Source organism: Chenopodium album, chromosome 15 (genome assembly GCF_948465745.1).
Source record: "Chenopodium album chromosome 15, dcCheAlbu1.1, whole genome shotgun sequence".
NCBI lineage: Eukaryota > Viridiplantae > Streptophyta > Magnoliopsida > Caryophyllales > Amaranthaceae > Chenopodium > Chenopodium album.
The window spans coordinates 46,551,412-46,579,289 of NC_137848.1; the positions used below are offsets into that span (position 1 = coordinate 46,551,412).

A 27,878-nucleotide genomic window follows, 5' to 3' on the forward strand; every position below is an offset into this window, starting at 1 on the left:
ATCCATTGGAATACCCACTTAATTTCATAATAAGAGGGACGTTTCATTCTAATAAAGTCTCAAGTTCAGAAATATCCTTCTCCCTAATAGGAATAATCTCACCAACTTTAGGTAAGTACCAAGCTATAAAGGCCAAAGCATACCACGGATACCTCAATCTCCACATACCATAAAAATAGTCTAAACGGTTTGCAGCAACGTACATCTTTTCCACATATGCACGCCCTGTCTCCCAAACTTCCTTTCTCAAGGTTCCAACAACAGAATCAGAAGGCGGAAAGTTTGGAAGCAACACAAGGATCCTTAATTACTAGCGATTCCCAAGAACAAAAGCAAAAACAAGGTTCACAAAAGTTCATGGTTCAACACAATGTTTCACAAGTAACAAAATGCAAACAGTTCACATAATGCAACTTGAACTTCCCTTGAATGCAACACAGCAAATAACTCTCTGCTTTGAGCTTTGACAATAGGTATAGTTAGAATTCATGTCCGAATCCGGAACTAGGCCTTTGGCTAAGGGCATTACTGCGAGCCAGAAGCATTGGCTAATTCAACAAAGGCGTCACATGCCTTTGATAGGCACAATTTAGGCCCCCGCACCACGACAGACTTCACTACCTCTTTGCTAAGCACATGAATGCTTAATCGAGAAAAGCAAGTAAAAAAGTAGCAGTCTAACTTGGAAAAGAAATCCCGAGCCAAACGATTGGGCTGTCTTTCGGCTTGGACATGACCTTTGCTTGATATTGGGCGGAGTGGGCTTTGTTTGCTGCTTTGCAGAGACTAGGCTAAGCCACGTGAATTGGCCTCACCCATCACATCATCTTGGGAAGCTCCTCCCTCCTCAACAAGCTCCACCTCCAGAATATCTAGAACCGGTTGGGATTGGACTAGATTGGTTCACTAAATATCCTATATATATAAAGGAGAAAGGCAAAAATAAGTAATCTAATCCCTTAGATCCTTTTGCTATCGTGCTCCCCTATTCTCAGACCGGTCTCAGGTGCGGAAGGATGATAAACCTGCTGTAGATCAAATGAAGCTATGCCGGGTATGGAAGATAGAGGAGAGCAGAAGAAGCAGCATACGACATAAGGGCGACGTAGCGAGCCTATTTAGTTAAGGCGGGAGAGCTACGTAAAGAGGTTTGTTAGAAAAGAAAGTGTGCCTCTCTTTTAGGACTTCCTGTACGAGTAGCCATTTCTGAGTTCTAAAGGTAGAATTGGTAATCCTGCATCTGAGATAAATAAGCCTAGTCTGATTCACGTGGTAAAGGCCTTTTCTTTTGCCTTTCTTAAAGTTAACTCTTTCTGATCTTAGATCTCACCTCTTTCGACTAGTTCTTCTCTTATCTTTTAGGATATAAGAACCTACTTACTTTATTAGATTAACATGGAATGTAATTCCAAATAAAAAAAAACGACTTAATTATAAACACATAAGAAAACAAGAGCTTCTCCGTGCGGCAAACCACTAAAAGTACCTATCGAGCCGAGCAATGATCCAATGAAGCAAGTTGCTCTTTGTCACCCCATTTTCCCCGGAAACCAAGATATGGAGCAGCCCATTCAAGCTTGGTCAATGAAAATTTTACTATTTCTAGGCCGGAACCGTTGCTAATGAGTCTGCTCCACTCCTCTTTGTTCTGCACCACTTGGCTATAGCTATTTCCCAACCTAGGCTCCCCAAAAGAATAGCATAATATAAAAAAGTGAAAGATCAGATTGTTACAGAAGACCAGATCGAGGGAAGGTACCGGATAATCAAATAAGAAGCCAGCTTAAAAGCACCCTGGTCGAAGTGAAGCGCATGCGACGAGGGAAGAGAGAGACCACCAATGCAAGTGGATCGACTTAAGCATCGATTTCGAAGGCGAGAACATGAAGCATGAAAATAGAACCTGCCATTTTTCTCGTTAATAATGTTCTGTTACAGGCAACAACGAGAAAATACACTCTTGGACAGATGCATGCCCCTATCCCCCGCCCATCGTCCTGATCTTGGCTTGAAGTATCCAAGTAAGCAAATAGTAATTACCATGAAAAAGTCTTTCAAAACTTTACATCCATCGGAGCGGCAGGCATGGAAATTAGCCTTGGGTTGAGACAGACGGAGGCATCCGCAGCCAAGCGAGATCCTATCTATCGGTCGTTAAGGACCTATTCTCAAACTGAGACCTGCCCTACTTCGATCAACGGAAAGCGTAAAAGAACGTACTCTTGTCCAGTCCAAGGCTACTTTGTAGTGATCACTAGCTCGAAACTCTATAGACGATTAGGATAAAACATCCTAGTAAGCAGAAACATCCCCTTCTTTGGTAAGCACCGATGCAGCGAAGGAGTCTGATGTTAGTTTCCCTTCATCGTCTTATGTTAGTCTTGAATTGTCTTCTAAAACTGAGACTGGAGAGTTGCTGGATACCCATACACAAAGGATCTTCCTCGTCGATAGGACTACAGGCCACATGCCCCTTGGAGTGTTGGATTGAAGGAGATGAAATTCGCTCCACTATAAGGAATCGGAGACAAAAGAGCTCTCGTTCTAGCAGCTTTGAGTTCAACTGCCTGTTAAAGAGGTAAAGGAGTGGAAAGGGGCAACGCCAATGAACCGACATCTAATTGAATGGATTCTTTATAACCTGCTTCGCCTTAACCAACCCATCCTACATGAATCAAGTAAGACAGTGGCACTGACCATCTTGATGGAGTAGCAAGAAGAATTCCTACTAGGCTAGAAGGGAAGCCTACGCCTAAGAGAATGGGCTCAACTAGCCGGGGTTAAGCTGCTTTCTTTACCAAGCGCAGAAGGACTTGGAGATCTACCAGCAACTATATTCTCTTACGCAACGATCACGGGGGGCTATCGGCCGGTTGAAAGCAACAACACTCGCGGAAACAGACCGGAATGCCAGCTAGAGAAGAAGCAGAGTCCCTTAAGGTTCGAAGAGCTGAGTTCAGGATGGTGTGATAAAAAAGAAAGAAATTTGATCATTTCTTCTGTGATGGAGATAGCACGGGCTAGGGATAGTTGCAGTGGAAGACCTTGTGGAAATTGAAAAAGTAAAGCACTTCCTCTGACTAGTAATATGACAATTGCCTTAGATGCAAGGACCCAAGCGAGGCTTTCTTCTTCTTCTTGAGAGAGTGTTTACGGTAGAACTGGATGAAGTTTTCGCCAACTTTTTCCGAGGGAACCGACTACCTACGGGGGTGTGCTGATAAACTCGTCTCCGCTCATCTTACCTGGAAATGGAAAGAAATTGGTGTACCTTACCCACATCATTTGAGATGAAGGAATTTCCTACTGAAGATTAAGATGCCTATTTTGCTGGTGATGAAATTGTTACCAGCCTACTCGTGATCTTCCTTGCCTGGTTCGCTATGGAAATGCTTTCAGCCAAATGGGGAAGCAAAATAGCTAGGAATCTTCCGTCAATGGAAAAAGGCAAACCTTTTTTAAATTGTTATGCCTTTGTAAAGGAGGATAAAGAAACCTTTCATGTGGCCCGTCAGGTCACAGGAATGCTTCTTAAGCTTCAAATTCCGAGCGGAGTCAACAACCCTCACTCAAACACTTAGAGAAAATCTTTGTGCAAAAGCTTTAGTATCAAGGATTCTTACCAGAGTGAAGTCCTTGACCCAACAAGAGCCTTTCTTATGCTGGAATGGTACAATGATCAAATCAATCCTGTTTTCTATTCAGAATTACTGTAAAAGTATCTTAATATTACCCTTTCAAGGACATTGAGCGGATTTTTTTTCCTATGGAAAGGGATAGATTGAAAGCACACTGGAGCCTTGCATGGAACCTCCTAGTAGGGAAGGTGGTTTTGGCATTAAGAGAGTTCATGAATGGAACAAAGTATCTGTGGTGAAGCATATTGTGCATATCTTATGTAATGACCCTGATTCTATTTTGAATATATGGGTTAAGTCTACTTTTCGTAAAGAAAAATCCTTTTTGAGTGCTCATAGGGACCTTTTTCCCCGGTGGGAGCTTCTGTGTATGCTGTTGGTTTAAGCTTGAATTGGAGTTCGCAGTGAACTTCCTTTAGCAGATAGCTCGGTTTTGAGACTAATAGGAGTGTAAAAGAGCTATTCCTTGTACCTGAGGGTAACAGTCGGGGGTTTCGGCTATGAAAGATGAGTATACCGCTCTTCTGCAAAGTAAGACTTGGTATTGAGTGCCATATGAACCCTCTATGAACGTTGTTGGATGTCAAAAATGCCTTTTTATTTTTACATGGTAAGTTGAATGAAAAAGTATTTATGGTTCAACCACCAGGCTTAGGTTGTTGACTCTGCTCGTTCTAAACAAACATGTCTGTAAGTTACATCGTTCGATTTATGGTTTACGACAGGCTCCACGAGCTTTATTTCAGAGTTTTAGCTGTAGTGGAGCTGATCCTTCGATGTTTATCCGGTCATCCTCCTTTGAGATAGTGATAATTCTGCTATATGTGGATAATATCATTTTGACCGGTTCTTCATTAGCTGTTCTTCATTCATTGATATCTAGACTCTCTTCACAGTTCTCTATGAAGGATCTAGTGGGCGTACTTTTAGACCTGTCCACTCAAGGCATTGCGAGCAAATGGTTTTTGAAAAGCGCTCGAAATCATGGTCAACAGTTTTCCAGTGCTTCAGCGGGGTTTGACCCTTTGGTATACTGAAACTCATGTCGTACAGCCAAGTAGAAAAGCAGCGAAACATAAATTCTCGTAGAAAAGAGAAATGTTTTGTTTTCTCGTTATTCGTGGAGGGGTCGCGGAAAGAGTTGGGTTCGAGTCCCATAGCCCCGATGTGGCGAAAAAGACTGACTGATTCAACAATACATAATGCGTGCATTAAAATTTAAAACTTGTTGTCTACTTTTGGGAAATGTTCGGAATAAAGTACTTACAATAGTGCAACGCCGCATTCTCGGAAAATTGCGAATGAAGAAAAGATCTATTAAGAAAAAGATTTATCCGAGAAAAAATCGTAACAGTTACATACAATTACAAACTACACGAAAGTTGTCCCCTTTTAATGGTAATTTACCCATCACAAAGATGCATAGAAGAACAAAACTCACTTCATATATCCCTTTTCTACTCCCAGAACAAGATTGGACGTAATTCTGGTTCGTCTCCATTTTTGTGAAACTATTCCTCAAGCAAGGCAGTCGATAAGTCATCGAAAAGTGTGTGTGAATAATGGAATAGTCAACATTAGTCATTTTCAAGTTTCCCACGGTGATATAATATCTTTTCAAGAAAATTACGCGAGAACCCGCGGTGAAGAAATAAGGAGATTCTTCTATATCAAAATATCAGTTGAAAAAATCATAGGCAAATTCTAGGGTTGTTGGGTAAGAATGCAGAGAAGAAAAAATAAAAAAAGAAGCAAAAAAAAAAATGGCTCTGCCGAGTAAGACTGTGGAGAAGAAGCAAAACAGAATGGTTCCACCGACTCAAAACTAAGAAGGAATGCTGCCTACTACTCAAAGACCGGTTTTTGCAAAAGTTAAAAAGAAGACTTAAAAAGAACAAAGAAGTTTGAATCCGACGCCGAGCACAGCAGAATGAAGAGGAATTTTTATCACTCCGTGACCTTATCGAAGAAGAGAATGCAGAGAAGAATCAAAAGGATAGAACTACCTACTCATTATTCGGAGGTCAATCATAGAACACTAAATGCTGTGGTATCTTATGGACCTAACATAGATTACATCCCTCACGACTTAAGATTGAATGATCCAAACCTTCCTCTTCGGAGTAGAAAGGGGCGTGGCCGAAACACATAAAGATCGGCGTAGTCGCTCATAGGGGCATATCTATACGGATAGAGATAAGGACAGGGATCCATCTAGATAAAATATTGAACCGGTTTCATTTTTTTCTTTATTTTGGTTGATTGCCTTTTTTTTTCGACAAGTTTTAAATCTTAATGCAGGAAGGTAATGCCAATTCACTTAGAAGAACAAGTAAGGAAACATTTTCTCAATTATGACTTTCTGGGTCGGGGCGTAGACGGGCGAGCAGAGCCCAAGAAAGAGGGAAGCCCTCATACAACAGTCTTCTACTTCTAGTCGACTGCCTGAGAGAAGGCGGCCTCCCTCGGGAAACATGGCCCAATTTCACTTCTTTCTTTTTGATTTTGGGTTTCTTTATTGCCCAGAACGCTAAAAGGTGGGGGAGAAGCTAGCCGAACCCCGGCACAAAAGAAATTCTCGGCGTCGAGAGATCGTAAGTAACTCAGTGAATGCTCTCCAAGAAAGGCTTGGTTTGGAAGAAGGAAATGAAATATGAACAACCGTGCTGGTCGTACGTAATAGATTGACTTTCATGCTAGTTCTTACTCCAAACCAGCATGAAAGTTCCATTTCAGTGAAGGACGACGTACCATGATACTTTCTGTTTTGTCGAGCCCGGCTTTGGTCTCTGGTTTGATGGTTGTACGTGCTAAAAATCCGGTACATTCCGTTTTGTTTCCCATCCCAGTCTTTCGCAACACTTCAGGTTTACTTCTTTTGTTAGGTCTCGATTTTTCCGCCATGATCTTCCCAGTAGTTTATATAGGAGCTATAGCCGTTTCATTCCTATTCGTTGTTATGATGTTCCATATTCAAATAGCGGAGATTCACGAAGAAGTATTGCGCTATTTACCAGTGAGTGGTATTATTGGACTGATCTTTTGGTGGGAAATGTTCTTCATTTTAGATAATGAAACCATTCCATTACTACCAACCCAAAGAAATACGACCCCTCCGAGATATACGGTTTATGCCGGAAAGGTACGAAGTTGGACTAATTTGGAAACATTGGGCAATTTACTTTATACTTACTATTTTGTCTGGTTTTTGGTTTCTAGTCTTATTTTATTAGTAGCCATGATTGGGGCTATAGTACTGACTATGCATAGGACTACTAAGGTGAAAAGACAGGATGTATTCCGACGAAATGCTATTGATTCTAGAAGGACTATAATGAAGAGGACGACAGACCCACTTACGATCTATTAAAGGTATCGGAGATTGATTGGTTCTAATCCAATTCGTGAGATGGCAGTGATCTTTAGCCGGTCATAGCCATTAAACCTTTTTAAGGGCTTTAAGCACCTATAGAAGTCGTATATATAGTATAGACTATGTCTTTTATAGGTCTGGTGCGCCGGTGTACATGTTGTGCTCAACCGAAGTGAAATACATTGTGTGGCTGCCGATTATGACGTAGTCCGAGATGGTTGATTGAGAAAAAGGGGGGATGTTCCACGAGCTACTTGTTTGAAATCTTTTCCCATTTCTAGGTAAGAGAAAGAAAGGATAGACTTCCCAAGCATGGGTGTTTGATCGAGCTTGAAAGTCTTTTCCAATCTTTCGCTTTCTTTGCTTTTCCTCTGTCCTTTGCCCTATCAGAATCAGGATCGGTTGATTCCTTCCGGCTTTTTTGTTCGCTTGCTTGCTGGCAAGCTCTATACCGACCTTGGCTATTTGAGGCAATTTCGAAAGCATTTAGTCTTGCTAGCTATGCTAGCTTGAAAGGTATGGCTAGCTTGTTTTTTGGTGAGGTATTGCCCTGCTGTCGCATTCTGCCTTTGCGCTGTACTCTCTCTCGTAATTTTTCTGCGACCTCTCTCTTTCTACTTTCTATTAGCTTTGTTAATTGGAATTGCCCCATGCAAGCGATTCTAGCTAGCCTCTCCTTCATCGTTACCAGTTTCCAAGGCTGATGTCACCGATAGCTCTGCTTTCATTCTGATTGGCTACCAGAAGGGATAAGAACTTTGCTTTGACCGGGAGGCACCTTTGCCGCCGTTACGTTGTGGAACTCTACCCTTTCCGCTGAGACGGTCAATATTGGTGAACGGGGAACGTGCTTAGTGATGATACATCAGAGAATTCCGAAGTGCTCTATGGATTGGCTCTAGGGTTGGCATTCGATGATAATTACTGGCTTCACTACCGATCCCATGTTGAAATCTCTGCGGACTTATCCTCGGCAATTAGGCTAGAGCTGCGAACCAAACTGCACAGGCTAAAAGCGTAGGCTCTAGCGCCAGTTTAGGACCCTTCGCTAGGGATTACCCTGATTAGCATAGCATCCAAACGTGGCTTTGTCGGACCTATTTTTGAAGCAATACTTCTGAGGCTCAATCTCCACAAAGTACCCCTCAGGTTGCATTTTCGGTCTTTTATCGCTTCCATTTAGACAGCTTAAACTCACCGGGCTTAAGGATCCCTTACTTGAGGTGTGCTTTAGGAGAATACTTTAAAGCTAAAGCTCCATCTCTCTATAATGGGCGTTACTTCACTTCCTTTCAAACGGGCGTATACGCGGCGTTAAAGCTTTTTTCTTCTTCCCTCAGATATCCAAACGAATCTATACTTAAGTGAGATTTTGAGACGAGCTTTCCTTAGCCGCAGCATACATGCTGGGGGGTTTCATATCCATATGGATTCTTACTGGGTGCTCCGAGATATGAGACGAGATTGATCTTTGGGGGAACTTTGAAGAGTTGGAAATGGCTAGAGATGCTTAAGGGCGCTGTTGAGGAAGTCGTTTAGCTGGTGCTTAAGTGTACCCGTGCACCTAGTGAAAGGGCCGTAGATCGAGAGTAGAGTCCAGCCAAGGAATAGCAGTCATTCACCCATTACCATTCCCAACGTTCCCGTCATCCCTTTCATCGGCCGATTTCAGGATAGAGCTCCGCTGCTTTAAAGAGTCCACCAGATGTGGGTATCGTAACACAGTCTATTTGAATCTTGGGCAAGGAGGACATCTCCATAGTTGTGACCTTCCCTACCTGCTATTGGGGAAAAGGCGAATCTTCCTTGAGCTAACTAAAACTATTGTTTACAAGTTATGTCATGGTGGCCCATCGCTCTCTGATAAGGCGCTTTAATACCCCGGGGAGGGGGTCCTTAAACCATTCTTGAACTCATAATAGACTCATAATAGAAAGCTTGGGTTTAGTGCTTTAAAAAGACTTATCAATAAAGAACCCGAGAAAGCATAATTAGACAAGATATTTCTATCCCTTTGTTTAGCTATTCTTTCTGCTCCACTGAATTATTAGCCATCGCTTCCTTAGCTCTCCTCACCCATCTTTGGCTCCTTGTGAGGAGGTTTATGTTGGACCTCTGCCATGTCTGCTTCCGTGTGTTTTGTTCTTCACCATCAGTCCTCCTCTTCTTGGATTTTTGATCCCGGCGCTAGACTGTAAATAGGTGTCAAACGCACCCGAGGTCATGAACCCATTTATTTGGAAACTTAGAAGACCCCTCTCAAGGTAGTAAAGTAACCCGATTGAAGAGGAATAAGAGATTCGATTTGAAAAGGCTGTAAAGGCCAAAGCCGGATGGATTGCTTGACACGACACCGATTCCCACGTCAGCCCATATCTGATACCGGTTGGACATATTCATTAGTGAAGGACCAGGTCCATGCCAGCACATGGCACTGATAGAAATCTATATGTTGAAGAAGGATTTTCCCGAAGGCAAATGTAAGAACCATCGCACACAGGAAGCTCAAGCCGAAAGCGATCACCTGCTCTCAAGATATGGGATAAATTCGTTGTCTTAACGCATGTTTTCGACCCCCTCGTGTTCACCCTTATTGGGTTTTGAAAGTCGCGTTATTCCGCATTCTTTTTTTCCTCCTGTTGTTTGCACCTATTGTTTTGTTAGAGTCGGTCATTGTGTTGTAAATGAGGGAGTTTGGACAACCAATAATCAGGCATTGTACATGTACTGAACCCAGGATCAGTCATTGGGTTCTTTCTATAGTAGTTTGTAAAGCCACTTGGAAGCCTTAACCAATGATGGATCGAGCCAGGCTGAGGTACTCGCTTGTGGACTTGTTGCACTTCAACGAGATGGGCCAATTGAATATGAATAAAGGCGAGCGCCAACCCTCCATAGGTGTGGACCAATGAGAAGGGCTAAAGTGACGTTAGAACGGCCAGAACATTAGACTTAGAAGGAGCTCCTGCACGAGAGCTTTAAAACCTTCCTTCTCTTTTTCATTCTGTCTTCTTTGTAACAGATTTTCCAATATTAGTACCACGTGGTGAATCTGTACTATTCTATTTGTATTCAATCTTTCTTCTCTGATCCATAGAGGGAAGAAGAAGTTGGTGCCTCGGGTCCTCAATAATGAAGGTGCCGGAGTCGCCGAAGTATTCGGGGTCGCAGGACCATCTCGCAGCGCAGGAGGTGACCTCGGTGATATAGAGATTAGGGGTCAGCGCATGTCACCCTTATTCATTTCATATGCCTTTAGCAGTAGTTTGCTAGGCCTCCTCTACCGTCGGACTACGGATCGTCAAGCCCCTTTCATACGTAAGCTAAACCTACGCTTGCTGTCATGCAATGATTATAGATAGAATGAGCACCCGTGTGTAGATAAATCATGGCTAGGACTCCCCTCCGATCGCTCTCTTTAGCCCTGCTAAATGCCCAAGGGAGAGGGGAAGAATCTATGCTATTGATTTATATGCTCCAACTCTTCTTAATAAGCAATTTCTCCCATTCCTCGAAAGAGGTGGCACTTTTTATTCACTAAACTAAAGGGAGTCCCCTTATTGTACTTAGAGAGAGCTCATATCTTTGTGGGATTCAATAGAATCATTCCTGTCCGGTACGCTGCTCGCTAAGGGATCCCCTTTCTTCTCAATAGGGAGGGGGGATGATTCATTTTGGTTAGGCGTGAGCACTTCTATTGTTGATGCGAGCTATCCGTATTCGGTTCCCGTGTAAGAGACCCCGCTAAGGGGGCCTCAGAGGCAATGGCAAGAGAACAGAGTCCGAGAGGTGCTGCAAAAGAGACATAGATTTCTCCCCTTCTTCTTATGTTATGGCATTCTCCTCAGAAAGAGGCGCCTTTTCACGAGACTTTTTTGAATCCGGGATACGAACTAAGATATCTCGTTCAAAATGAAGCTATTCAATAGTGCCTTCCTTAGAAGGAATTTCCACGGGGTTGGTGCCAAGCTCTGGATGCTCTAGAAGGCTCCAATCCTGCGTTCTAACGAGACTTTGGGACACCTCTTGGTTGATTCCTGAAAGAGGTGATAAAAAGAGCTTTCTCTATGCAAAAGGGTGCTTCGGAGTAGCTTTGCCACTAAGTAGAGCCCTTATTCATGTTGGGCTAACCCCTTTCCTTTAGCATCCTTGCACCATTGTGCTTACTTAAAGGTAAGGAGGAAGGATTCTTTCAAATGGCAAGTGATAGATCAATAAGTTCATCACGTTCGAGTGCTTCTGTCTTCGAGCCAGTACCCTTTATAGACAAGGGATAATACAAAGTATCTGTTATTCACTAGTAGTCCATGTAACTTTTTCTTCCCTTTTCAAGCGGCTAGTTTCTTGCCGTCCATATATATCAATAGTGAGTTATAAGGCTAGACAACAAATAAGCTAGTTCAGTTCCATCACTTATCCCTTCCTTAACCAGAACAGTTAGAAAAGCATTAAAAGGAGGATTCTTTCAAGTGAAATCCATACTTGTTCAAGTAAGCAAGTAAACTACCATCAGATCTAGGCGATAAAAATCTATGTTTATAGCCCATGTTACAATCTTTCTAGTCCTATCTGTACGGGAAGGACAAACGATTCATCCCTTAGAAACCCTTGAACCCTATCCTCTTTGATTTGGAACAAGATGATCTTCCTTGGGTCGCTGAAGAAGAAGATTTTTTGAATATTGAGGAATTGGACTTGGCATTCTTGCTATCTCTTGAATGCTTTGATGCATCTAAGCCCATTGACAAGCAGGAAGAGGAGAAATTGGGGACTCATGGGGTAATTATGGTTTTGAAGATACTGAATTGCAAAGCCCACTTGATGGTTTGAAAAGCCCACGTCCGAGTCCAAAATGGAATGGAATTACTTAGGAAGAGTTTATGGGGGACACGGAAATTTCCAAGGTATGTAGTTGCTTATTAGAAGCATGAGGAAAGCCCAAATGAAAACAAATAAGAGTGGTCGTGGAGAAGGGGACTCATTGTACTGAAAAAGCTATTGCTAGTGCTAGTGCTGTACTGACTTACTCTATACCGATCTTAGTGGACTGACAGAGTGAGCTGGAAAGGGGCTTTTCCGTCTTTCTGGAGAAAGAAAAGAAAGAGAGCTAGCTTCAGTCTCACGTAGCTCACCTAAGAAAGGACGTAGCCGTCGAGTGAGGATTGGGCGAGGGAAGTTCCAGATGTACCCCGGTACAAATCAGCCAATAAAAAAAAGACAAGTAGAAGCGAGTTCATTCGGAGTAGGCAGGGCTAAATAGTGCAAGTAGGTTATGTAAACGAGGTATGTAGTCGCTTATTAGAAGGTTAAGGACAGATCACATGCTTTTTGTACTAGTTAGCTTTGAGCTGTTGAGTAAGGAGTGCTCTATCTCTTAAGAAAGGGGCTTTGGAAACCAGCCTTATTAGACAAGAAAGGGGAGTACTCTCTGATGTGCGTTCTACTATTACCTCCTCTTCCTGAGGGAGTGATCGGAATTAAGCCGCGTGGCGGTACCCGGCCAAAAAAAAGGACTATTTTATTCGTTTTTGGGGCAGGGCCTTTCGTACTCCAATTCGTACAAAGAGAATTATTAAGCACACTAAAATCTAGAGAATCGTTTTTGGGCAGGGCCTTTGATGGACCTCGTTGTATAGCTTAGAGTAACTACGCACCTTAACTATGATAGCGAGATTATTACCAATAAAACAACATTTAACGATTCATTGGTGTGTCATTCACATTCAGATAAGAAAACTCATTCTAATGGGCTACATGAGCCCTTAATAATTCAATCTTATCGAGTGATTCACTGAGATGCCAACATCGTTCCTCTTACGAGCATCTTCGAACCTCTCCTTTACCTTTACAGTCAAGTAACTACTAGTACAATACCTTAATCATATTGCAGATAAAGCGATGTTTCACTTCTCATATCATATATGTGGAATTAGATAATTATCATAAAAGGCATTATAACGCAATATAGATCCCGTAGAAATCCAGTCTTCTTACTATCTTCTCTTCTTCTTTAACATGACTTGTTACAAGTGATGAATCTTCCACCTATTCAGTGGAAGTTTTTGTGACTAAAGAAGATCAGCCTACGAAAAGACTTCTTAAACTACTACTACTCAACAGAACTAGACTCATGAACTAAGCTAGCAACTCCTTAAGAAGGTATGTAATCGCTTAAGCGAAGCTTTTGGAAAGGAAAGATAGACTTTGCCTAGCCTGAAAGATGGTAACTTCACTGTAATGCCAGAGATATCATTAGAATAGGAAGTGATTCCAAAAGGCGCTCTTACCGTGTGAGTAGCCGCTCCTAATCTTTTGCCTATAGGAGCACTTCTTAAAAGAAAAGCAGTGGCTATTATATCACCAACCGCAGCTAGAAAGAGAACAGAAGAGTAGTGAAGAAGGAATCCCTCAAAGCCCCTTATCCATCTCTAGATTAGATGCCTATATTCCTTATTAGATTAGATGTTACTTTCTTTAGTTTAGCAGATCCGGTATCGGAGTCATTCTTCTAACATTAAGAATCTTTCAGGGGGAGTAGCACTTCTACCTATACTTGAAGTAGCTAAGATGTTAACTCAGTAATCTAAGTTAAGGAATACATGGAAATCTCCAAAGGTAAGACTCTAAAAGAGTTTTCTTTTTTAGAGGATAGCGGAAGTTTTCTAGCTTGATGCTGGTCTCAGGACTTCCCAAGTCTTTGATAATGTTGTAAACAAAAGGAGTATATAAATAGAGATTTACCTTAGTAAGAAAGGCGTAAAAAAAAATCCTTAATCAGTAGAAGACTAATAAAGTTGAGTAGCCTGAGGATTTTATCAACGAATGGAAGAAACAGTAAGAGATAGATATAATTTATATTAGGGAAAAACTCCTTTTCTTTACCGGTCAGATCTTTCAACACATGGATTTTTGACTAAAGAGAGGGGTCTTCGGAGGAAAGAAGAGTTGTACTAAAGACTTTCTATTAGCATAGAATAAATTGAAGTCCTGCGTTTTGGCTTAGTCACTCTCTCGTCGTTCCTTCCTGAGAGCGGATGTCAGGATTGAACAAGAAGAGTTGCTACGTGTAACATAAATAAGACTTTTTTCTAGGGCTTCCTCTAACAAGAGAAGAAGCCGTTAGCAGTTGAGGTTAGGGTTTCGATTTAATACCTATCGCCCTATTCTGATAGCAGAGTAGTGTTAAAACCAATAAGAGAAATATGGGCGATGACCTAGTCTTTCAAGACAGTCAACATTCGCAGTTAAGTGACCAGTTCACTCTATAGTAGAACGGAATCTGTCTCCTTCTCTGTTGCTATTCTTGGCCTAGAGACAAGGAACCTCTTTTGGGACCTCGTGGTGCTTGCGGCTTTCCCCAAGACAGCTTATTCTGCATCGGCACCAAGGACCAAGGGCTTTCGAACTACTTGGGTTTCCCCTAGACTTTCATGCATAAACCCGTCACCGCTCTTAGCAGCTTAACCACGATAAGTTGGATAGACAACCACTCTCCTAAAAGGGCTATCCTCCCATCTATATGACCATGGTCTTGTCACGAGCTGGATTTGAACCAGCGTGCTCCAGAATCATGATCTGGGTTTCGACCTACGATCGTGACTTTTGGTTACCTGGTTCATCGAGATCTTCAAAGACTAACGAAGGTCGACTACGTCCAGGGTGGCCCGGAGCCACAAGCTACTTTTTCTTTAACCCGAGAACCATAATCTTTCTTAGAAAAGGACTATCACTATGCTTCCGAGTTTTGAAAAACCGAAAGACTTCGGATTTCATTCCCTAATCTTCTAATAAGCAATTACATACCTCAGGTGGATCTTACTCGAAAGGATTCAATCCAGCCACAGGTTCCCCTATGGCTATCTTGTTACGCCCTGCCCTCGAGGGGGTTCACATCACAAAAAAAGCGATTGAAGAAAATGGTAAATACAAGAGATCCAGTTATGAAGGGTCTCCCATAGTGGGGTTTTCTGGCCCCACTCGGGAGGCAGCCTTGGCGTTTGCCAGTCGAAAAGCCAGTTACAAAATTGTTCTAGAGTAAGGATTTGAACCATTTCTGGAGTCAAGTGTGCTCCATCTTTGTAGAAGAAGACATAAAGGGAGGCGAGCAGCCACACCATGAAACTAATGAGACGGTAAAGGACCGATTTTATAATGAAAAATAAAGAGGACCAAAGGCTTTTCATTATTTTTTTGTGAATAGAGACGATAAAGGCCTTTTTTCTCTTTTGAACCACCTTGCCCTCTTTGGAGGCGGGGCTTCGTCTTTTTTTTCTTTCTCTTTTGAACCACCTTGCCCTCTTTGGAGGCGGGCTTCGTCTTTTCTATTTTTTTCTTTTGCCTATTTCTTTTTGCCAGTTCTTAGAGCTGATCTGAAGCTCGCCTGAACATAAAATGATTTTAAACTCGTTTTCGCATTGCCTCCAATCCCTTTTTTTGCGCCGGACTCGAAGTTTTCGGGAGAAACCCCAGGAAAGAGGTCTCGGGTTTTATTCTTGTACGTATGCTTTGACCGCATCCGTCGCTCATAATCCAATTTTGTAGCTGTAGCCACCAAAATCAGAGGACTTTTCCGAAAAAATAACGGATTTACATATGAATTTGGTAGAAATCTGATCCTCGAGGTCAGCCAGGATTTTCATATTTGAGTTTTTAACTTCAATGATTAAGAATTCTCGAAGAGTCCCCCTCTTTTTTTGTTGATTTTACTTGTTTATCATCAACTAATCTAGCTCCTGAAATATATGACATTCTTGATCCTTCCTTTAACTAGTCTTCTAGGCTGGAATCATAATTGGCCTGTGTCCTCTTTGATCCGTTTTTTCCTACTTTGTTCTTATTGACTGTTCCTTTCCTTCAACTATCTTTTTCGTTTTTCAACCAAATACAAAAAAAAAGGTTGTTCTCCTTTCAAACTTCAAGGTTTTGCATAAAAATTATACGAAACAGGATTTTTTGTGTGTGTGATAATCATTTTAGGCCTTTTGTCCTACCAATTCAAGTATTTCCTCTGTTTGCTCTTTTAATTCTATTTTTACTTGAAAAAACTAACAAATTAACCGAAGAGAAGGCCCCGGTTTCCTTTATAAAGAAGAAGGGTTTTTTAGGGCTAGGGCCTTATTTGGACTGTACTTTCCCCTTTTTTTAAGATGGCGCATTCGCATTTCATATCTTATACGATATTAATCACGGCCGTTTTTCCGGCATTAATGAGCCATTTCTTGGATCCTGAAAAATCCGCAGTCTCTTCAACACCAAGGCTCTCGTCTACGATAATAGGGACTGATGCTATTCCTAATATTGCAATTTAGCAATAGGTTTGAGGTATTCAGGATTGCAAACATGGTTTAGGTTGAAAAATTCACTTAACATTTGTGTCAAGAATATTTGTGATATATGGAACATTTGTGTAAGGATCATTTATGTTCTATAGAAATGAGAATCATTAATGTAACTGTCATATCTTTTTAGCTTTAGAGAAAAAAAGAAATTTGTTTTTTTACTTCTTGTCATCCCACTTTATTTTCTGAAGGTGTGTTGTTCCAGTTCTCTTAGGGCCTCTTCTTTTTAGCTTCATTTCAGTTCAATTCAGATTCAATCAGATCAGTTTAGTTTAGTTCCTAATTTCCTTCTCTCTTAAACAATTCAATTCATGTCACTTCAGCTCCAATCAGTTCAGCTCAACTCAGCTCAGTTCAGTAAATTAGTAATACGTTCTGCTGTATTTTTCATTTCAGTGTTTTTGATCTTTTAAGGCTCTGATTGATTTATATATGTGCTTGCTTTGTCATAGCAATGGTTAGCTTTTTTTGGAGCTTTACAAATATAAATCGTGTATATGCTAGGAGTATCTCTTCATTGGCCGTAACTTTTAAAACTTTAAAAGAACGTACAGCTCATACTACGCACATAGTTTGTTATAGAATGTACATAGCACATGTACTTGTATACTACATAGCTGGTAAAGTATAAACGAAACATTAGCAACACTAAATTCAGAAGTCTGCAGTGAAAAAGAACCTCTTCAAGCGAGAATCCTACAGGCGGAAGTATCCACTGCTGACGTAGACATTTTCCGTGATCTGAATAATAAAAGAATTCACTTCTAAGTGAGACACACCACCAGTAGCAACAGATGATCGAACACCCAGTTGTAGACTGTAGCCCTTTTCTGTATTTCATCTCCTTCTGATGCCAGTTATCTCCTCAATACATTCTCTATTGTAGTCAGCATCACTAGGTTAGCTTAGTGTGTTCAATCCCTCACCAGCATACCAGTTCTTAGCACCTCTGCATTTCTTGGTTAATTAGAATGCATAGGCAATGCTACCATTGGCACTCCCATGTTGATGCTCTCTATGCATGAGTTTAACCAACAGCGAGTCATGACTCCACCTATAGAAGGTGCTAGAATCTGTAGTATGGCGTACCCAGTCTACCACTATTCCTCTGATTTTTACCCACTTCACACCCTTCTGGCATTAGAAGATTTCTCGTTTCCTCACCTGTCAAATATTTAGCTGTATCCACCATTTTAATGCCGATATAAACCTTTGCCCGCTTCTTTGCAACCCTAGTGCCAATTTCGTGATCTGCTCATCTGTTATTGAGGTTGTTAGTTCAAAAGTGAATATATCATCGAACTTTTTCCTTGTTTGTCTAGCCATTTCAAGCATATATGTTTATCTTTCTGGTTTTTGCTTTCCATGTCCAACGGATTCAAAGGTCCAACGGCAAAGTGTTTTGTCTAAGCTTGAATATCTTCTCCAACAGTTCAAAATTTTTACCTTCTTTCAGCCTGGACGTGTTATAAAGCATTCCCACTGCAAAACAAAAAGTAGTAGTTGATAAACTATAAAGTAAATTTTTTTTTTGGCTATGTATCCTTCACTATAGGGAATGAGTTTTGGGATATCTGTTCCTTAGCTGAAAAATTGTATCTTCCCTCTTTGTGTAATCTAAGATGGAAACAAAACAAGAACAATCAAAATAGGGAACACAAGAAGTATATGGGAAAGTGGAAAACCCAAAATGGTAAAACATCACGGGACTAGTAGTTCATATAAGAAGACTTCACCCCAAAAATAGATGGAATACAATTTCTCTAACAATACAATTGTGGAACAGTAGAACACTCACTTACAATTTTCTCGAACCTCACTTTTAATAGTGACTATCTTTGTCTCTTAAAGGTACACACAAAATGCTTGTTGTAGATTAAATTGCCAAACCCCAGTAAGGTTTCTCTATCTATAGTTGTCCAAAATAAGTCCTAGATTGTTGCATACAAAGATGGGGAAAAGGTCCTAGCTACATTAACTAAATCACCTTTGTCGGTATTTTTTTACTGTGAGAATTTTGGTGAGAGAAGTCGACCACCAAAAGTCAATCTTTTCACACATTTCATGATTATCAAAGAGGAGAATTCATAGGAGAGTATGAAGATCTGAAGAGGAAGAGGAGGGTAGAGGTCTGATTTTAGCAAAGTCTGGAGAAGGTGGTTAATGTCATATGCGGAGGAAGCAGAAGTAAAAGTGGGAAGAGGGGTGGGGAGAGAGAAATTAAGGGTTCTTTTTATTTTATTTTATTTGTTTATTTATATAAAAAGTACAATATGGAATTATGAATTTTAATAACCAAACCCTATACCTGATGCCATATGCTGAACAAAACACCACCTATATCTATTTCTCTGACTTCTAAGAAGCTAGGGAAAAGAAGTTGGTTTGAGTAACTTAAATTTGGATGAGAATGAGTAAAAAATTTGTTTTCTGTAACAAGAGTAAAGAGAACTTTATTTGATTTATGAAATTTATATCTTTATCGTTCTTCATGAAATCTGAAGGTAGTGCAAAATGTAATCTGCCGATGCTTCCATAGTTCCATCTCCATTCTATCATTATCCTATTGTGTATGTCTCCACAAGTATGAGTATGTCAAGTTAGTAAAGCATGGTTTTAACTGGCTCCAACTCATACATATAGTATGGATGTACTTTGTAGTTAGCACTTAGTAGTTAGTTGGTATTTGCTTCTAAATACCAGAATGGGTGATTGAGGAATTTAAAAGATGCAACTAAACTAAAAATCTGAACTCTCAGGTACCAGAAGTGGATACAGCTGTAAGGTCTTTGACAGTGATGTTTGATGGAACCTTGGTAGTCGCTGCAAATAATAATGGAACCTGCTTTGTTTGGCGTTTGTTGAGTGGGACACAGGTGATTAAATCATTTGATGAATCACTATGTAACTTTTTTTTTTTTTCTTTTTTTAGGAAGAATCATTATGTAAGTTTGATGGTCTCTAACTTGGAATTTCTTCTATTCCAGACAATGACAAATTTTGAGCCACTTCACAGGCTTCAAGCGCACAAAGGATACATCCTTAAGTGCCTTCTTTCACCTGAATATTGTGAACCCAATAGGTTTGTGTCCTCTGAGCAGTTCGTGTTTTTTTTTTCCTTGCACATTCTTAAGGTGTTCCATGAGTATTGTTGCTTAATTTACTGCAAACAAATGTACATATAAACAATATGTGTCAGCATTGGTGTGTGGCAAATGACATGTATTGGCTTGTAGGGTAACCCTTTGTATGATAAGTTTTTTGCTTTAGGTTTTTGATAATGTTTAACAATACACATGAATAGATATATATCCTTGATGGCTGTAGTTTAGGGATAGAATTCAAAGGAGTAGGAATGAACTCATGCAGCTAACTTGGTTTTAATTAAAATTTTGATGCTGTTACTTGGTAAGATTTTTCCAAATTGGTTTCATAGATAGATTCTCAAAGTTGATTCTAGATAAGCTGTTTATTTTAATTGATAGTTCACAAAACCAAACAAGTCTAAAACTGGACTGGAATAATCAGGTCCCCGTTGCCAGTCCAAGAAATTCCTGGTTTCCGGTTCTGGTCCATTCCAATTCCGGTCTGGTCTGGTCCAGTTCTGGACCAGTGCACAGTCCTAGGTATAGCATTCATCTTTCAAAGGAATCAATAAATTTCCCTAAAAATTGCTGTGGTGTTCGATATCCTTAAAAAAAAAAAAATTGGGGAGCAAGGGAGATGTAGAGAGTAAAAAGAACAAAGACTTGCCTTGTATTCAAAAAAGCCGTGTGGGAAGTGGAGTAAAAGAGGAGGCAGAATTATTTTGGGATGGCGATGTTAAGGAGAAAGTGGTTTCTTATAAGGCAAAAATATGGCCTAGTTACGCCATGGTGTACCTGGTTCATGGGATTTTATTGTGTGCTCATTGTCTCATCTATATTGGTCTGCGACTGTTGTTTAAGGAACTTACCAAAGGAAATCCTATGAGTATGTTAGAGCTTGAGGAGGAAAGCAAGGGAGTTTGGTAGAGGAGAGACAGAGAATAAAGAATCAGATTGTCAGTAAATGGAGGAGATTAGATAGAAATTATAATGAATATTATTGAGAGTTAATTTTAGCTTTTATCTTAATGTTCTTGATTACTTCTTTCTAGGAATTCTATTTTGAGATCTTCATATGCCCCTTGAACCAGAAACATGACCACGAGAGTGTGTTCAAAGAAGAGAGAAAGGATAAATGAGAGAAAGAGGTTGTTGGGGGGGGGGGGGGGCATATTAAGTTTCGGTGTCTTATGGCAGATAATACATATAGTATACAGAATTTCACTCTTATCTTCTATGTGATCATACACTTATAGGTTGTCAAATTATGGTTGGCCTTTGTATTGCCTTAAGTTTGGAATATACTTTTTTGGGGTTTCGGACTTGCTCGTATATATTTTCTACATATCTGGTGGAGTTATGGTCAAACTTGGGCTGCATTGTCTTCCCTATCTGTAGATGGAGGTAGTAGATGATAAAAAATATTACATTCAAGTGTCTTCTGGACAAGGGTCAGAACCATTGCTAATGAAATCAACAGAAAGTTGGTGAATGTTGAAAATTATTCATGAGGAGGATGAGTATATTGATCAAACACTGAAGGACCGAACCCTTGGTTAAAAAGCTCTAATTTAGCTGTTAATACTTGTGAAAGATGATACAGTTGATGTGGAGGCCATGAAGCTAACGACTACAGTACCTGTCCAAGAACATGGTAATCTAAAAGGGAAGGTGAACTAATTGTTTTGTAAGTCATTTTGTAAGCTAGACAAGATTTTACTGGAGGATGCTTTATGATATTACAGCTAGAACTCGTTTTACACCCATGAAATTGATGGTTATGTATAAAATAACCAGTAAAATCAAGTGGAACACTTTTCTACTTATTTCGGCTTCAGATGTAAGATTTACCCTTTGGTAATAAAGCTAAGAGGACAACATGCCTACTGCAATTTGGGTGCAAAGGATATATCATATAGATGAATGTCATGATATTGGGGCATTGTTCTTTTAGGATTTGTTTTATTTTGGACATATAAATTAAAAGAGACTCCAAATTACTTAATATACTAAGAACAATGACAGCAGTGGTGCAGTTGGTTAAGATTTTTTTTTTTTTTTTTCAATTTTTATCAAGTCATAATGCATTTTGAGAAGGCTTGCTTACCTTTGCAATGAAGAGGGTAAGGAAGCACAGTTTGGCCTGTAGCTGCAATGCTACTATAGAGGAGGACACAAGGCCAAGGAGGAGTTAGTAGAAGCAACAAGGCTTTTAACTAACATCTGACAATAATATGGTCCCGAAGAGGATAACAAAATTCAAAGGGGCGTAGAGATGTATAATAAGTGATTATTAAGCAGGAGGGAAGCTGCACAAATGGATTAGGACCATAGGATATTGGAGACCTATAGCCCTTAACGATAACCACAGTACTTTAGTGGAGCTTCATAGTGCTGATTTTTTTTCAAGGCCTGGAAAGAGCTGCATGCAAACGGGAACATCATGTAAAATTCTCGCAGGAAGAAGGGCTGAGATGGTTGTGGCAAGTGTTAATGTGACATGGAATGTAGAGAGATAGAACATAGAAGTACTATTGGGATAAAAGTTTATTATGTTGACAAGGAGCAAAAGGAAGGTGGAGACAGAAAACATTTTCCCAGTTAATGGAGCTTGATCCCTGAGTAGGTGCTTTTCATAACGAAGTGGAGATGGAACCTCCTCTTGGTGATTGACTGTAAGCATGTTTGGAGGGTGACTAGTATACATGGGTTTGGCAAAAAAGGCTAATTGGTAGAATGATGTCATTGATCTAATTTCTAGCAATATATTTCAAAATAATTGCAGCACTTTTAGTTTTGCATAATTCATATACCATTAACCTCATATAATTTAGGAAGGAAAAAGCAAACAAAATTCTTTTGTTTCAAGACACAAGACAAATGGCAATTTGCATTTACTCTATGACTACTTTCATTCACACTACGAAATACTATATTGCTGCTAATCTGGATTGCCTTCCTATTCCAATATTTCTCACCTTTGAAACTATAGGAATGTCGCACTTGTATCTTCTTGTTTATGTTTATGTTCTCTCTATGTTTTAATCCATAGCTGTTTTCCCCCCTCTGTGGTCAGCTATAAGCCCGAAATCCACTAACTTTTATCCCAATATTTGATCATTAATATCTATAATTTTCTTTCAATAACAAGTATAAAAGTTATTAATCGAAAAATACACTTGTAGTAGAAAAGAAAATTCCACTAATATTTTACAGCATAAGTTTTGTTATTATAATAATCAGGTTAAAGCAAAGCATGTGAATAGTGTAAAAGTGGAACAACTATCAAGCATATATTTTTTTATTATGCTGAGTGAATTTGTTCTACAGATACTTGGCAACTACATCATCTGATCATACGGTCAAGATATGGAATGTTGACAACCGTTTCACCTTGGAGAAAACTTTATCTGGTAATTATCTCTTTTAATGTACGTATTTGATCTTATAGAGTGCTCAGTCTTGCCCATTACTTATTCACCAATGGTTGTGCTTGATATTTTTCAGGGCATGAACGGTGGGTGTGGGACTGTGTTTTTTCTGTAGATGGTGCCTACCTAATTACAGGTTAGTTGTCATATCCATGGAAATATAAGTAGTTTGTTTTATTTGGATTGTTGATGGGCATTCTGCATAGAGAAGTCCTGCCTCATAGACTCATAGTACACATTTTTTGAGTGGCTAGCTTATGGCCTTCATATGAATGAGGATATAGTTTTTTGCAACTATTTCCCAGTTGTTGCCAAGATTTCTAATCTACTATGCCTAAGTTTTATGGTTTGATTTAAACTATTACAATCTTTTTCTGTGATTACAATTAAAGAGAGATGATTTTGCCAAAAAAGAGGTCAATGAGGACTGATTAATGCTGGACATAATTGGGCAGACTAATATTCATCCCCCCATCCCCCCCCCCCCCCCCCCCCCCCCTCCCTTAAAAACTAATAGGCTAATATGCTTGGGTGAGTTTTCTTTTCCTAAAGAATTAAGCTAAATTGCCAAAATTTTCCTTAACGATTATAGGCATTACTTGTGTACCATACCAAAGTAGGGTATATCTTTACCTTAAAAATTATTAATGTAGCATTTTTTTTTTTTTTTTAATTCTTTGATATAAGGTGTCATTACCGGTTGGAATGGTAGGCAATGATTAATTGTGATAATAATTATTGATTTTCATTGCAATCTGTAATGAGAGTCTCATGGTGTTGGTTGGCTACCTCATATGATTTGAATACTTCCCTGTAAAGCTGGTATGAACTTTCCTTGTTTACATATAAATTTTAAGCCATCACCACCGTTTATTCACCAACCAAACACGCCATAAGAAATTTCCCTCTCCGAGACATATATATTGAAATTGAAATGGTTATTATAATATAGGGATGTTCAAACTTTTTTCTAGATATTGAACTTGTCTCATTATCATGGAAACCTAAAATAGAATTGTGATTATAGAGTAGGAGTAAATGAGAATGCCTAATTTTTTGAGTTAAAAGTATACACCCTCTTTCAAAGGTGTATGTTTTCCCGTAGTTATGTAGTCTGTGCCTCGATACTAAAACTGCATTGTTGATTTTTTTAGCTTCCTCGGATGGAAGTGCAAAGCTGTGGTCGATGTCAAGTGGTGAAGTCATCCAAACATATCAAGGGCATCACAAAGCTGTTGTTTGCTGTGCTCTAAATGATGGAGCTGAAGTGTCATCTTCATAACCCTTTTACGTTAGCTTCCCATTTTGTAACAAAAAGTCCTAATCTTGGTGGTGGTATTTCGACTGATCTTCTTGTGTACATAGTTTTTCCTTTTCATAGATTGTTGTAGCATTGGAAAAGTGAGTTGAACTTTGATTTTCACATCAAAAAAATGGTGAGCTCTCTATTGAAAACAAACGCTCAGCCTTAAAAGGTTCACTCTGTTTTCCTGCGTTTCTAGGTTAAGCTGCACAGAAAGGGGTTAGAGAAGCTTGTCGAATTCAAAAGTATCCATAAAACACTATGTGGAGTACTAATAACTTCTGCACTACATGTCTAAATTATTGAATCATTAACGAATGCGCACGCAAAAACAAAGAATATGGAGTACATAACCCCTATTAGGCTATCCTTCTGGTACACCCCATTTGGGGTGATGGGTGACGGCCAAGGTACAAAGCACAAATTCTATGTGATGTGTGGTAGATGGTGACGACTGGCCTCAGAAAGTCTCATTGCACTGGGGGTTATACGGCTAACACCCTACATCCTCCGTACCCTGCGTTAGTCAATTAGTTGCTTAGGACTCCAGTGATAGTGGTTCATTATCTAATTAGCGAGTCTGACTCAATGTGGCTGTCCTCTTTATTAAGATCATCGAATTGTATTCCTATTTTGTAGTGAGTAGCATTGTCCTAAAGTTAATTTAGGCTTATTGCTATATGTCCGTTTATCCTCTTTCTTTTTTCTTTTGTAACATATCTCCAAGAAACATTAATACCTTAACAATACTATAATTTTATTCATTATATGAAAGTTAACAAATGCACAATATATAAGATGATTACAGTGATACTAACTAGCACAATGCAATACAACTAGCAATGTTAACACACAAAGAAAGATGAGGACGTGAATATGAGCGCAGATACATCTGGCCTTACGATTGAGGTCCTACACAACCACCGGAATTAACAACAACAGTCAGCAGCAGCATACCCACGGCCCCAACCGCCAACGATGATCTTTGTCACAATGTTTGGCCCTCGTGAGTGAAGGTGACGGGCCTCTGAAATGCTCGTAGCCAAAGCCAATAAGACGATAGCCAAGTAAATCATCACATAGAGCTTGGTAGAAGTTGAAGTTGCCATTCTTGTATTACTTAGGCTCAAAACTTGACCTTTTTGTAAAAAAATGTGTTGGGTTCTAAGAATAGACTTTGGCGCATATATTTATAGCTGCTTCTAGCAAGTAACACATATAATTGAGCTTTATTTTAGGTACAGATGCTCCTAGCACGTAGTACATACGATGATTGAGCATGATTTAAAGCACATAAAATGATAAAATAGACTTTTGGAAGTCATAATAATAAGGTGAATGTATACTATGCCATTGTTACTTGTTAGTTAGACCTAACATACCTTGAACGAGCGGGCGTCTCTTCTCTAATCTAAGGCTTACTTCCTCTGGTATGGAGTGCCCCGTGGTTTCTTTTTGAACCTACAGTATAACGCATATAGCGTAAACAAGGTTTGCACTAATGTTGATTAAGCTACTCTGCTACCGTAAACAAATACGGAGTATGACATTACGTGTGACGGGAATCATGTTATATTCCGTCCTCTGTTCCAAAAAAATAATTCTGCTTTGACATTTCATGGCCATACTTTATAAAAATTAACCAAAAATCTCATTAACGTATAAAAAGATAGTATAAAAAATAGTCATGTACAATATGTTAGATTCATCTTAATGTGTAGTCTGTTATATAAAATTTTTATACAGTAATTTTTATAAATATAAATCAAAGATATTGAAGTCAAATGTACGTTTTTATAAAGTCAAAATAGTACTCTGTAACATCATTTTAGGATGGCCAGTATACCTTGATTAATTTAATTAGTATTTGCATAAGGTAGTGTTATGTACGGAATATTAGAGAACACATAATTGAGAAGAGTGAAGTAATGGGCCTCCACGCGCCTACCCATTGTAGATTGGGTTGAGCTTTTATTTGTTTAGTCTGCAAAGTTAGAGTTGTTGGACTATAAAGTTTCAACACAGTACGAAATGGAATGCAATTAGGGCTGTTCATCAGTCCAAGATCGGACCGAAAATCAAAAATTAGAATTTTACGAACCGAAGACCGGACCGATTAAGCTAGGACCTAACCCAGATCGGACCGTTTTGGACCGATTTAAGAATTTTTTAAAAGAATTCTATTTTTTTTATTATTATTTTTATGGAAAATTCGAAAAAAGTAAAGGAAAATCTAAACTTTAACGTCTTTTTTTTTTGGTATATTTAGTACAAAAAAACTCATAAATTTAAAGTTTTCTAAGCTTATTAAGGATAATCTTAACCATTATTTAAGGTTTCACGCAGATTTTTAATAAAAAAATCAGTCCGGTCCAAGATCGGTTTTTATAGCGTTTTGGACCAGACCGGAAAAAAAAATTTCTAGACCCGAAGACCGGACCGATAAATTTGGTCAGGGTCGGTCCGAGGTGGTCCGGTCCATTTTTTCGGTCCGAACAGATATATGAACACCCATAGAATGCAAGGGTGTAAATTGTACTCCCTCCGTTTTTAAATACTTGCTCTATTTCTCAAGGGTAGGTAGAAGAAAAACAAATTGTAAAAAGTAAAAGTAGTGGAGAGAATTGGAGGAGAAAGAACATGAAATTAATACAATATGATTAATGGTGGGTTTACTAAGTGAGAGAAATTAATTAAAAATTGTAAAAGATTTCCAAATAAGAAAATAGAACAAGTATTTAAAAACGGACGGAAAAGAAAAGTAGAGCAAGTATTTAAAAACGGAGGGAGTATTATGATAGTCCAAATTGACAAAACTGATGAGTGATCCAAACTATGTCCATATTGTAGTGGATCAAACACTTTTACTAGAAAGAAAAATAGCTACTCGTATCATTTTTTTTTTAAAAAAATTAAAAAATAAAATTATCTTGTTTAGTATTTTTTTTTCGTATTACTTACTCTCTCCATGTTAAAAAAAAAAAAAAAAAAAAAAAAAACGTTTTGACTTTTACAGAGTTTTAGGAAGGCTGGTTGAATTTTTTTTAAAATAATAGGTAGTGGGGTATAAGTTGATGAAAGAGAAGAGAGTGAAGGGTTTTGTGGAGACCATTAGTTACTAAAAAAAGAAACGTTTTATTTATTTAAACGTTTAAGGTTGAGAAAATAGAGAGAATATTATTAAAAAAATAGAGAGAAGTTACTAAAAAAAGAAACGTTTCATTTATTTAAATACGGCAGGAAAAAGAAAATATTTTATTTATTTAAACACCGAGAGAATACAATATTTTGACTTTTACACTGTTTATATACTTTGTTATTTTCATAATATCAAATTTTTACATCTGCTAATTAAAAGGGTAATTGACAGGAGTGAAACGAGAAGTGTTGCAAATAAATGAAAATAAAGGAAGTATTTAAGGAAGGCAAAAGTGAGAAATAAGTTTCATCAAAAAATAAAGGTAAAAGGGAGTAAAACATATAAGTATATGAATAGAGAGAATAATACTTCGTAGAAAGTTAATAGTATAAAAAGGAGCCGATGAAGTATTATAATTATGAATAAGTTTCTTCTTTCAAACCAAGATGTCACATGTTATAGACTTTTAACAGGTAGCCCATATTTTGGTGATTCTATAGTAGTACGGAATTTTAAGTTAATCTTATAAAAATATGATAAATAAATCTTACTATAAAGCTTATTTTGAAC

The 27,878-nt window shown here is 39.0% G+C and overlaps 1 protein-coding gene and 1 pseudogene across 1 annotated transcript in view; both read left to right on the plus strand.

The window, feature by feature from the left end:
- The window catches only part of LOC145582359 (target of rapamycin complex subunit LST8-1-like), a 30,875-nt gene extending 5,919 nt beyond the window's left edge, over positions 1 to 24,956 (plus strand). Inside the window, exons 6-10 of the mRNA XM_081639360.1 lie at positions 19,109 to 19,225; positions 19,337 to 19,431; positions 22,766 to 22,848; positions 22,943 to 23,002; positions 24,021 to 24,956. Coding sequence (XP_081495486.1) covers positions 19,109 to 19,225; positions 19,337 to 19,431; positions 22,766 to 22,848; positions 22,943 to 23,002; positions 24,021 to 24,148 — 483 coding nt within the window. The 3' untranslated portion in view covers positions 24,149 to 24,956. The remainder of the gene's footprint in view (positions 1 to 19,108; positions 19,226 to 19,336; positions 19,432 to 22,765; positions 22,849 to 22,942; positions 23,003 to 24,020) is intronic.
- On the plus strand, positions 4,228 to 5,656 carry LOC145583408 (small ribosomal subunit protein uS4m pseudogene; annotated as a pseudogene).
- Positions 24,957 to 27,878: the final 2,922 nt, after the last annotated feature.